Source organism: Haemaphysalis longicornis, unplaced genomic scaffold (assembly GCF_048455015.1).
Source record: "Haemaphysalis longicornis isolate Haplotype H1 unplaced genomic scaffold, Haemaphysalis longicornis Haplotype H1 scaffold_1, whole genome shotgun sequence".
NCBI lineage: Eukaryota > Metazoa > Arthropoda > Arachnida > Ixodida > Ixodidae > Haemaphysalis > Haemaphysalis longicornis.
This window is the reverse complement of record NW_027526203.1, coordinates 235,782,386-235,795,116: the sequence shown is the minus strand read 5'-3', so window position 1 is coordinate 235,795,116 and position 12,731 is coordinate 235,782,386. Positions and strand designations below refer to the sequence as shown.

At 46.9% G+C, this 12,731-nt stretch overlaps 1 protein-coding gene across 3 annotated transcripts in view; it reads right to left on the bottom strand.

Annotated features, from left to right (window-relative positions):
- Window positions 1-3,697: 3,697 nt before the first annotated feature.
- LOC144142882 (carboxyl-terminal PDZ ligand of neuronal nitric oxide synthase protein-like) overlaps window positions 3,698-12,731 on the bottom strand; it is a 117,274-nt gene continuing 108,240 nt past the window's right edge. For 2 of the 3 annotated variants that reach the window (XM_077674710.1, XM_077674725.1), the window contains one exon: window positions 3,698-8,211. In XM_077674710.1, coding sequence (XP_077530836.1) covers window positions 7,912-8,211 — 300 coding nt within the window. In that variant the 3' untranslated portion in view covers window positions 3,698-7,911. The remainder of the gene's footprint in view (window positions 8,212-12,731) is intronic. The other variant, XM_077674717.1, reaches the window with a different exon arrangement.

Here is a 12,731-nt window from a genome sequence, read left to right as displayed (position 1 = left end):
AAATTTAATGTTGCTGCAAAGTTTGCAGATGAACCGAATTATGCAGGAGCATGTGTGCAAATGAATAGGCCCTTGAGGAATTTCACCTGGCATATCTGGTTTCATGCTAGAGATCAGGAACAGCCTTGAACTGTCCTCCACAGATCAAGAAATTGCAGCCAGTTAAGAGTTTCTCTACCTTTTTTTTTTATTTTCCGCTCCACTCCGGTGTAGCTGTACAATTTGCATCAATTAAAAAATCTAATGAAAAAGGTCATTTTTCAGTGTAGAATTTCCCCAAACAGCTTGTAACTTACAAAATTTAGTTTCTACGTCCACTCCTACTGCTCCTGTTTCGTTAAGAATGCCTGTATCCCCTCGACGATGCATTGACCTCAGAATGCTGGCCAACAATCGGTGTGAAAATTCTTCAGTCTGGTTTATTGGGTGCTACTACTATTTCAAATGCCCTTACGTAACTCAATACTCACACTCTCTTGAATTTAACAATGCATGTCTGCATACAACACTGCCAGGCAAGTGCAGAATGTGCAAGCTCACTTCAGTTCAGCTCAGTGGTCCTGGCTGCGAACAGTGTGCTGGCACCACACATGGAAGAACACGGGGTACAGCTTACGACCGATCACTGCTTCATCACCTATTGCCTGATGGATAGCTACAGACAAAAGCTTCACTCACAGGTCACAGAAACGTGTTGTCTCTACATGTATTGACACTTGTGGTGGACAATTTCGGTCAGCACTCATTTTTCAAAATGACTTGACAGCCAAACTCGAGCTTCCTTTGCCGCACGGGCTTCAAAAGTGCAATGAAGTAGCCCATTTTTGAGCCCCCCCCCCTTGCAGGCATCCTTTCTGCGACAAGCTAGGAGATGCTCCAATCTGGTGGAGATATTTCACCAATATCGTGCCAATGCTTGTACTTTACAAACAATAACCAATATGCGCACAAAGTAAACTTATTTTCGCACAACAATTCCAAGGACAAGAAACAGCATGTGCAAAGCTGGACACATGACACAAGTGCATATGGCGCACATGCAATACAAATACCCATTCAAAGGTAAGAAAAAAGGTATGCGCATTCAAATGCACTCACCAGGAGGCATGCAAACCGACTAGAACTCCCTCATTACGGATGCCACGGTCCAAATCCCAGCAGTAAGCACTTTATTCAATATTAGGTCTTGTTTTGCCTGCTCAGACCAGTTCTGAGCAGCTCCAAGCAGCCCAGAGCTGCTCCCACCATAGGCATTCTATGGGCAAATAAAATACAGGCTGCTTGGAGCTACTCAGAACCACTCTGAGCAGGAAGGGGAAAAAAAAAAAAAAAGGGGGGGGGGGGGGGGGGGGCAATTGTTCTACTGCCTTCTTCCTCAGAAGTGTAGTTGCTGTCAAAACCCCTGGATGTCATGCTCCTATGCTCCTGCTTTGCTGGCGATTATCATGTCCTGTTGATGACCCACTGAGCAAGACAACAAGAAAACCATCCAGCTGCCGCTTTTAAAAATCAAGTTATGCAGATGTGCAAAATGCCCTACCCTCTGCATTGCCTCTGTCCTGCCTCCGCACAACCCATTTGGTGGTAAAGGTTGTAGCACGATCTCCATTCTGGCCTCCAGCTTCGCCCCATGTCGGCTACTGATGTGGAAGCTTGAAGGCACTTGAATCGCGTTGGACTGCCCAGCCCATGGATGCGCCCATTCCTCAGCCCTGTGTCCTCAGCAAAGCATCCAATGAGGCGAGTGTATGTAAAGTACATATGAAACTTCTAAGCAACTGATCCATGGAAGTCCTCTCAGGCAGCCTGCTTGGTATGCCCCTTCAAACCAAGCAAGGGAGTATTACAAGGTTCAATTCTTTCCCAAGGTCTGTTTCACATAGCCCTCAAGGACTTCCCCGGCCAGCCAGAAACCACTGCCAATGTTCACACAATCTACTGTGATGATCTGACTTTGTGGTGCTGTCTGGACTCCCCATGGTCGGGGCTCCCCAGGGCACCAGGAGCATGAACTACAGGCAGCAATTGATGTAGTCAGCGCATACATGAAAGACTGTCTCAGCTGCTCCTGTCTAAGACCGAATATGTCGTAGTGGAAGACGGTCCACCCAACCAGACTGATTGCAATGGTAATCTGATCAAATTGACACTAGCCGGTAACCCCACAGCAAGAAAGAAAGAAATCTGAGTGCTTGGTTTTTGGCTTTGTCAACAGAGCAAAGCCTATACTTGGGTTAAAAAAGATCACGATTCAGATTGCTCGGACCACGCAAATGATAAAACACATTTCAAGGACATGACAGGGAGTGAAATAACATGATCATGTATGCAGCATGACGTGGGACGTGTGACTGACCATTACTCACGTGGACAAACTGAAAACATAACTGCGCAAATCCGTCTTGCCTTGAGACTTTCAAATCACACTCCAGCCGACGAATGGGGGTCTACATTACACTCTCCCTCAAAGAAATGGGGGTCTACATTACACACTCTCAAAGAAATGCAAAAATCTCAGTTGCGCCCCTCTAGACAGGGACGAGCCACACTCCGTACAGAACCAGAAGGCTGTATTACAGAACCACCCCCCAGGCCCACCTGCCGATTCTGACTATAAACCTTATCTCCCGCCGCATGAGTGTGAATGATGACAATGAGCACGAAGTCCACAGAGCGTGTGCCACCCTGTTTAATGGTACAGAAGATAGACCAGGGCCGCATTTCGGTCTACGCGAATGCTGCTGTATCAATAGACAGTACAGCTGCTACCACCATGCACTAGGGGAATGGCAAAGCACTCATTGCTTCCTGGGGATTCAAAACCCTGATTACGTTGGAGAACTAGCTATGACAGATGCCATATGAACTTCACCGGCCAAAGAAAACTGCTAATATAAACTGGCAGCCAGGATGCGAGCTGCCTCTTCTGCCACAATGAGATATCCATGCACCTAAGCAATGCTTTCGAAACACACTTAACCTCCCAACTGGATTTGCCAGTCGAACTTTGCCGTGTCTGCTGCCATCAAGAAACACCAGGCAATGTGACAGCTCACCAACTCGCGCACAAAACTCTCTTCCACAAGTCCGTGCCCCCAATTGCGCTGCCAGAGGAACACAACCGACACCCGAGCCATGCTGAAAAAAAGCCAGGCACCCAGAGCTGGCTGAGCTCTGCACTGCACCCCCCTATCTCTTGGCCCCAATCAAAGACAAGCTGCATCCTCAGAGCCCAAGCAGGTGCCCTACAACACCCCTCCCCCCAACACCCTTCACTACATACAAGATAAACCTGGCCACCCTAGCTGCCCACACTGTGGGCACAGGTGCCCTAACAACCAACACTACAAGTGGGATAGTGCAAACAAGGCATACATTCATCAACTCCCTTCCCCTGGCACTTACACAGAATGGCTTGACCCCCCTCCCCAGAAACAGCCCAAATTTGCTCTCCACAACTGCACAAAGAACATCAGCTGGCACCTACCCTCAATCAGACAGTTGGCCTCCTCATTACCACTCATAGAACGCTCACAGGACACTTGCAGAAGAAGAGCTCTGGGAGGCCCTCTTCCGACACATTAAGACAGGGCTCGGGGATGACTGGTAACAGCAGTCCCACCCCAGCGATACAGAGGCCTTTATAGAAGGGCAAATAAAGATGCACCCTCTCCATCTCTCTCTCTCTCCCTTCCCCCCCCCCCCCCTCCCCCTCAGATTATGATTCGGCAGGACTTGTCCAGATCAGCTGAGAACTGACCAGCCACGACCTTATGATGCCATTTCCGTTCCCAGTAGTTCTCCGGCACGTCTACAAGGGCCTCCGACATTTCCCTTTGCTTTGACAGGCATCGCTGTTCCGGGGTCAGTCTGCACCAAGACTATCATCCTCATCTGTGGCGTTAAGGACTCTTTCTTTCATCGGTTATCCTTATTCTATATGCAGCGCAAGTGCCTACACCCCAGCAGAGGACACTGCATTGCCTTGGTGCGATGCACTGCAGCCGTAAAAACTAGTGCAGGGACCCTTGCACAGTTGGTGGTTTTACAATGAAGTTTCTTCTCTCTCTCTCTGTCACCCATCTTTCATTCTAACTCCGCTCTACTGGCTGTCCGGGATGGTTGAAGGGGGGCTATGTAACGACAAGACGACGACGAAGGCAGTGGAACATGGTGTTGCAGTACCAACCTCCAATGAAGCCAAAACCGTGTGCAGTGAGCAGCCTCCGCAGGCTCCCTCTCATGGTCGACATCGTGTAAATAAATCTCTTCACCTCCAAAAATGGTTTGTGTCAATTCTACCACGTAACATGTTCATGCCGGATTTTCTTGCATTTGTACTTCCTATTATACTGCGCACTGCAAAAAGTGCACTTCTAAAAACGTCTAGCGCGTAAATTGAAGAAATTGGAAAAACATCTATGTTCTTCACATCCCCATGCACAGGCTTTATCACCTACAAATCCTTCCTCAGCGAACCCTTGGTCTAGCAATAGCACCACATCCGATTTATTATTCAACACAGCAAACAACCAGTACTTCCGGGGGAAAAGAGGGCTTCAAAAGAAATACGTTAATTCAACCTGGAGCACCACACACAGTGTTAACTGTCCAGGCAAAACAATGCCACATGCTGACATTGAAGCGATACGCAAGCCGTAACTATCCAAGCCAACGCATCCCTTGCTGGGTGTCTTGTTCATATTTTTGCTATGATCACAGGTATAAATTTGTGCGAAGGAAGGTGCAACAGGGCTGTGACAAAGAGTATTTGGTGTAACAGACTGCCGTGCACCAAATGCCTGCACAACACACAATGCCTTCGATGTAAGTACGATGACGTAACTTACTTGAGAATAATCAGGAATAATCAGGAACAATCGGGAACTTAAAAATGTGTCTATCTACATGATGGCACAAGGGTACAGTATATGTGATGGACGTGAAAACACATACAAAAAACGCACACATCAACACGAGTTCAACAGGATCAATTCTGAAAGCATGAGGGGTGCACTAGAACTTTGAGTGGCTGGCTATCGAAACTCAGGAATGTGTGAAATGTGACCCCCTCATCTTGGTGAGTAATACAGAGGCCAGTCTACCAAAACAACCTTGTAAAAAGAGTGACCACTTTGGTAGACTGCAATGTTTTATGCAATGGCAACAAGCTGGAAGCAGTGACGTGTAGGGGGAACAAGACACTTGCAAGAAAAAAGCTCAACCCAAATCCATTGCAGGCTATTCAGAATAAACAAACACAAAAAATAAATAATAACAAAACAGACGCCAAGTTATCCACGAAACCATGTTTGGCACCACTTTTCCCAAGCAAACATTATCTTTTTCAAATGCTGTTGACTGAACCACAATCACGCAACCATTTAGCTTTACGCTGGCCCTGGTGGAGCTCTACCAGAGGAAACTTGAAGCCGCACAAATATTATGCAAGATTCACATCGTTATAACCTCTAGTAGGAGTTGGTAAACTTATCAAACCAGAAGAGACCACACACAAATTTTCCTGCTTTCCCCTCGGGCTGAAGGGGAAAAAAGTAGCTTACGGGATGACATTTGGGCACGCACCAAAACCCCTCCAGTGTAGAGGGTAATAGGCACAGGAACCATGTTTGGCACTTGGTAGGAAGGCGTTACTCCGACTGGGAAAGCGAAAGCCATATTGAGGCAAGCTTCACATGGCACTTCATGGCAGATACAATTTCACAGAATGTCAGTAGACAGGATGAGCCTAAGGACCGCCACAAGAAGTGATCCCCATGGGGCCACTGCTGCAATGAAATGGCATCGAGTGCAACATATTGACCATCTGCAACATATCTCCAACATGCAGATGGTCAATTGTGCTAAGATGAATTTGCAATCACCTTTGGCTGACAATATCCAGACATAAAAAAAAAAAAAAAAAAGAAAAAGATGCACAAGGTAAGCCTCCAATCTGAAGAACCTTATATAGCTACCAGGCAGACTCTGAGGAGAGTTTCAGGCACTTTTCAATACAAACGGGCACTCTAAAATTTGTGGGCCCCCCACCCTCCACATTTTGACCTGGCAAGAACTGCTCCCAGGTGCCCGTAAATCAAGGTGATTGTCAGCTGTGCTGTACAAGTTTTAGTATATAGCGATGGCATGCATAAAATGCTACCACACATCTGAAGAAGACACAGCAGAGGCAAATGGCAGACGCCTGTCCCTGAGCTCAACTGAATTGAAGTCAAATATGTTCTATTGATGTTCACATGGAACACTGAGGAATTTTCTCGAGCAGGCTGCAGGATCTCTCCACTACTCGCCCCTTGTACAGGTATCACCTGTACAAGGAGCAGGACCCTCCTGTTCTCTTCACGGTCAGGTGTCACGTAAATTTTGTGGGTATTTGCTGGAGTGGACAACACGCCTTCTACTCTGGGGCTAAGGTTTAGGTATCATGAACAATCACCTGAGCAGGTTTATGGAGGAAGAAAGCAGAAATTATGATAATTCTAAGCATCCTCTTTTCATTCACTGGGCGCGTTAGGAACGACCTTCCTGCCACTAAAGCTAGCATTTTTGGACTAAAGCTTCCGTTCACTAGTGAGTTGCAATCCACGAGAACCTGAGAAGCATAGTAGAGAACAGCGAGCCCTTTTCAGACATCGTGGGAAGCTGCTGTTATGTGGTTGCAAACTAAGATTGGAAGAAAATCATTTCCACATGATTTTGTCAACTAAAACCAGGTCTGTGTGCAATTGTGGCAGCTTGAAGTCAATGAACAGGGACGCATAGACATTGTGCCAGCATGTAAAAAAAAATAAATGAAGAAGAAGACGAACAGCAGGAACAGAAGAAGGGAGATTCAGTGCAGTCCTATTACACCACACAAATGGGGCCAGCCCCCAATACATATGCATTTTGTTCAATGCAAAGAGACCTTAGAGGTGTGACTCCGGCCGATTGAGTACTGTCAAAATGAGTACTGGCAACAAACATTATCACGACCCCTACTTTCACATACGTGTGAGATGAAATATAAATATGAAGGACATCAGCTACCACTCACAGCAGATTAGACAGTACCCACATTGTCAGTGATAAATTTTAGAACTAACAGCATAGCACAATCAGGAAATGTAACAGGGTTCCCATGCAATAACAGAAAAAGAAAAAAGTGTGTATGCTGTTTATTAAAATATGGCACGCATTTCTTTTGCAAGGTTGTAACCAGCAAAGTTATGTTCCATACTCACAATGCATGAACACTTCCCAGGGCAATTTTTTACCATAGCACCTGTGATGATTTGAGGAACTATTGTGCAGGCAGAAGCAATCCGATGCTTTGTCATCTCAGCTGCCTCTGCAATGAGGAGTCAGTTGTGGGTGATGGCAGCATCACTGTGCATGGTACAGACCGAATCAAAACTGCCGACGTTTACTGTGCATGCCAACCAGTGCACAAAGCTGCTGCACAGGCAGGAAAAGGCAAAATAGAAGTGTAGCCCCTACAAGAAACCAAGCTGTCTACCAGCAATGGAGCACAAGTGGCAAGGTTTATGCCACAGTGAATGCCACCATGAAAATGTGGCTCCTGCAGGTGTAGCTCCTTTTGGTACCAGTGGTGGTAGGATGGAAAAAAGAAAGCGCCAACACCCCTACAAAGCTGAAAAGCAGGCGGACGGTGGGAAGTGTGGCAATGAACAGAAGGCTGCTACTTCTGTCATGGCGATGCACTATATTTCCCATAAGTACAAAGGCAACATCTGTCCCCACTGACAGCGGTTAGCCGAGACAGCGAGCAATGCGCTACATGAAGCCACAGATGGAAACCTTTGGGATACCGACAGGGTGGGTGGGAGCCAAATGCGTACTCCGACAGCTGAGAAGCACCCATAGGGGGGGGGAGGGGGGTGCCATTGTTCAGCACTTGGGGGCGAACTTGTGGTCACCCTCGTCGATGGTGAGCCGACTGATGTCGGGCAGCCGGCTGACGGGAGCGCTGAACTGGCGCAGGAACAGGCCTCCTCCTCCCCCTGGTCCCGCGCCGGCCGACCACGGGGGAGGTGACGCCGAAGAGGCGCTGCTGCCCCCATCGGCAAAGATGGGCAGCTCGGGCAGGCTGCCAGGACCCGGCCGCGACGGGGAGCGGCCGCCAGCCCGCACCTCCTCCTCCCCGCTGCCTCCCACCTTCATGGCGCCCGCAAAGCTCAGGTCGTCCAGCTGCAGCAAGCAACCCCCCCGCACTGCTTAGCCTTGGGGCACATCCCACACTTCTGCAAGTCACTGTGACCTCTCCTCCCTAAAAAGGGGTGTGGACCAGGAGCTATACACAGCAACGCGATTTACCCAACGCCAGGCCAGTTGAACCCCCCATATGTTTAGCCTTCCTATAATGACACAATTTTTTTCTGTAAATTATTTTAATTTATTGCTAAAGCCAGTTTAGTGGGCGTAGGCTTGCCTTGCATAGCAATTTAAGCCTGTCACTTCTTATGGGGGAAAAGCAGCTTAAGAGGGTTCAGCAGTGCCGGCCTCCCGTAGACAATACATGGACACTTTCAGAAGCCATAGCGCGCCTAATATTTAGCCTAGCCTCATGCGGTTAGTATCAACGTTTTTCCGCTGTCAAAAACGGGGGGAATTTTGTGGACAGATTTTTCATCTACGACCTTGATTTTTTACAAACGAGTAAGAAATACGAGCAAGAACATAGGTTTTCGGGGTGCCCGTGTTTTTGCACGCTGCATTGAAAAAAATCGCCCAATATCGAAATTCTGTTCCCAATATTCCCTTTGGCTCTTCCGGTTGCACACATGCGGTAGAATTCTTCTGAGGCCCATAGTTTTAGCGCTAGGCTTTCTGAAATTTCCGCAGACTGACAGCACCCGCAATCGAATTTCCCACCCTTGTTGGTGGCTCCGTCTTTTGTAATCAGGAGGAAACATTATTAGGCTCTACCACTGACCGCGTACACGCTGTGGTCTTCCTATGCAAACTTTTGGACTCATGTGGCGTGCGTGCAGGAGAGTGAAAAAAAAGATTGCCGCCACTCAAGCAGGTGCACCACCGCTTTGATAGCAAGTATGCATTGCAGCGTACCCTCTTGTGAGTCGGGTTCCACGCATTACGGTGTGTGGGGAATAAGTTTAGACTGATGGCGTGGGTCGAAGCGGTGAACATTTTGCTTTTTCACCGAAATATGGCTTGCTTCCGTAGTAATGCTGTTTAGTTATTTATTCTTCAACTCTGAACCCTAGCGAAGACGAAGTGCTTGCCCGGAGTGATGCAACAGATGCACCGGCAAGATTTGTGGTCGCATGTCCTTCATTGCATGGCGGTGTCACGGTGGAAAACTTAATGTTTTTCTCTTGGAGGTTAGAATGAGCGAAGTGGTGGAGGGGATGGTTTCAGACTTCAGTCGCTAAATAGTTTCTTGCGGCTTCCTGAAAAAAAGAGGGCACCCGTCTTCTTTTTCTTTTTGATCATTAGGACGTTTTGGCTCCTCCTCCTCTTCCTCCTCCTCCTCATTCCCTCCTCTCTCAGTCTCTCTCCTTCGCATAGCATAAGCAATAGACATTTCAAGAACCCCCGTTTGTTCAGATTACGGGGACAGTTTTTTCTTTAGCTTCAGCTTCAACAGTCGTGTGAACGAAGACTGAGCTTACACAGCCACTAGCGTCTGAACACGCATACCTTAGCCGAGTAATGTGTAAACTCGCCGACTCGTGCGCTAATTTGAAGCAGGTGTACCATCACATTGTATGGTTCACTTTGCGTAACAATCTACCTAAATGTCAGGGTGCCTTTCTAGAATTCGTAAAATGTAACGTTTTTATTACTTGAATCCATTCCAGGCGGAAATCGCTAAAAGGGGCCGACAGAGGTAACTGTGCCAATGCACAGAATGTTGACCTTAATGGAAATTAAGGATATTAAAGTAAAACTATTAGTCTCCATATATTAAAGTTACTGAAAGTTCTTCAGGCAGACAAATAAGTTATTTTTGCTGTCGGTATGAAGCTTATATTTGTCTGCAGTTTAAATGTGCCCTTCCAAAATTTGTACCACAATTCCCATTCACACCGTCCCATTTTCATTCCCAAAGACAAAGAAATGTGCAGTGTGCTGTAGGATACATTGATACAGAGTAGAGGTAAGAAATCCACGCTCGCAAGTTTAGCTTAGTCTTTGATAGAAGGAAATCCGATTTTATTTTTACTTTTCCCGTTTGTTTATCTGCCATTTTCTTTCACATCCCTGCTTGCGCAGTCTTTCCTTATAATGACTGTTTTTATTTCCGTTGTTTTAAAGCAGACTTTCTACCTCTACCAGCCAGCGGTTCCTTCGCGGCGTGCGGGACAATAAACTCCCAACGTGGTGAGGGCGGGGCGGGGGGTTTCACTCACAGAGCACACTGTAGATGGCGCGGCAAATTTAGCCAGTGTTCCCACGCCGAGGTGCCTGCCTGTCTGCTGGCGGACGTGTCGGCAGTACGGCTTTATCGTCTGCTTTACCAACGATTGTTTTGGGCCTGTTTTGGCGTAGCTTCGCCTCCAATGCGCGCTTCCTTCGCATGCCTTGATTAACTTGTTCAACAGCACCTCCTGGGTTGCCCACACCCGACGAAATTAAGTGGTAGTACGGCAAAGATACGTCAAGGATTGGTTTAAACGGTGGGAAAAACAAAATGACCACATACAGACATCTGGGGCCGAATTCTCTAAAACGACGGGGCTTCGCTTTGAAACGACGGTACCCCGTCATTTCAAAGCGACGCCCATTTTTTAGAGAATTCGGCCCCTGGCCGCTAGAGAAATGCTACCTTTTGCGCACTGCTTGCCACAAATGGAGCTCTGTTTTCTAAATTGATGAATACCAATTCAGTTGTGTTTAAAAAGGTATTACTAAAGGCTGAAGGAGAAACTGGTCCTGATAAATAGCGATTATAGAAGCTCCCTCAGCATTCTCGCATTTCTCAAACTTACTAAGCTAACTAGTTTAAATCGGTATAAATGGGAATCAGTAAGCTCACATGCCGAATTGTTTCGGAGTCTACGCTTGTGGCAGGCGGTGGTGTAGCCCTGAGCTAGCACATCAGGATGGCTAGGTTCCGCTGTCTCACCCTTCGAACGATGCTCCACTCCGTTTTCGTTCTGGCAACGCACGGCCGGACTACGGCGGTGGCGGCTTCCACCGTTCTAGCCCGGCCGTGGCCGACGCTGATGTGTTCGGGACACCGCCCTTGCGAATTCCAAGTAACGGCTGGCAGAATTTCTGGTTTCACTCTTTGTAGAGCCACGTGTGTGAATTCAAGTGACGTCGCGTGGGCAATTATTGTAGGTGTCGTTTAAAGCTTTATTTTCCACCATCTTACCAGCGTGGATTGGAGCCAATTTTTTTTTTATTACGTTTAGGGTTCTTCACTCATTTTGATCCCTTTAAAGCATGGATAAACGATTGGTCGTCCATGACTGTTCACAGGTGTTCGCCCTCCCTTATTATTTTTTAAAATTTTATTTGTGTCAATCCACGCACATACATCTTTTATTTATTCTTGCAGACTGTTCAGTTTGTGTACAAATGAGTCACGAATGTTCCAATGTGTTTTCTTGTATCAGCGCATAATATGTAGTTTTATACGAAAGGGGAACTTGTATGTAATGTAACTTGTATCGACGTGCCAAAGCGCAGCATAAGACGAAGAACATAAACACAGAAGACACACAGCGCACTGTGTGTCTTCTGTGTTCTTGTCCCTAGTCTTGTGCTGCTCATCGACACATCATTATGGATCAACTCGCCATAACCACTACTCTGCTGTAACTCGTATGCATTTATATGTCTAGTCCGTTCGCTACAACAGCACTTGCCTTGTTTATGCGGCCCCTTCCTCGTCAAGCAGATCAATTGCTGTATGATTTTATCCTCCCCCCAACATCAGGAACTGCTGCTGTTAATGTTGAAATAAAGATTTGAGTGATTTGTATTTTTTTAAATGCTATTAGCGGGTACTTGGTTCATTTTCACTTATTTATATTCCATCGGAGCATGCTCCGTGCATTTTTGTTCAGACAACGGACCCACCCCCGCCATGCCATGACGGTGACTTGTTTGATTTCAGCCCCTCCATCATGTTTGTGCCATGGCATGGGCAAACTCAGCATATGTTCTGCCCTTATACAGCTACATTGAATACTGCCATCGTAGTCTTAGCACTGCTATTACAAGAAGCCTTATATTGTATTTTGGCGGAAAAAGGTTGGAGGTGCTGCTCATTATATCTCCGTGTTTCCCTTCTGTTCACGTGTACTTCAATCTCATTCTGGTCCCATACAAGGATGTGTAATTTACGCTGTATGTTAACCGAGGGATTTGGGATGCCAGGCATGTCCTGTTCAGAGAGATGTTTTCGCTTTCAAGTAAAATGTGCGCACTTGTTTTTGTTTCTTTTCTAGAGACCACAAATTGCTTCGTATTCTGTGTATGCACCCCATGCAAAGCTCTTGGGTGTGTTTTTTGTGGCTTATCCTCCGCATTTGAAACACACTTGGGATGGCGAGATTCATTGACAATAATCATTGAGAATCTTGAGACCATTTCGATAACTCCGCCCCCAGTAAATACATTTGGGCTGCTACCCGACAGGCTCAGTGCTGCCGCACCATTTTTGGAATTCACTGTAGCCCACCCACGTGATTCTGGGAACATCTAATGGACAGGGCGAGTATGCAACTGATAAT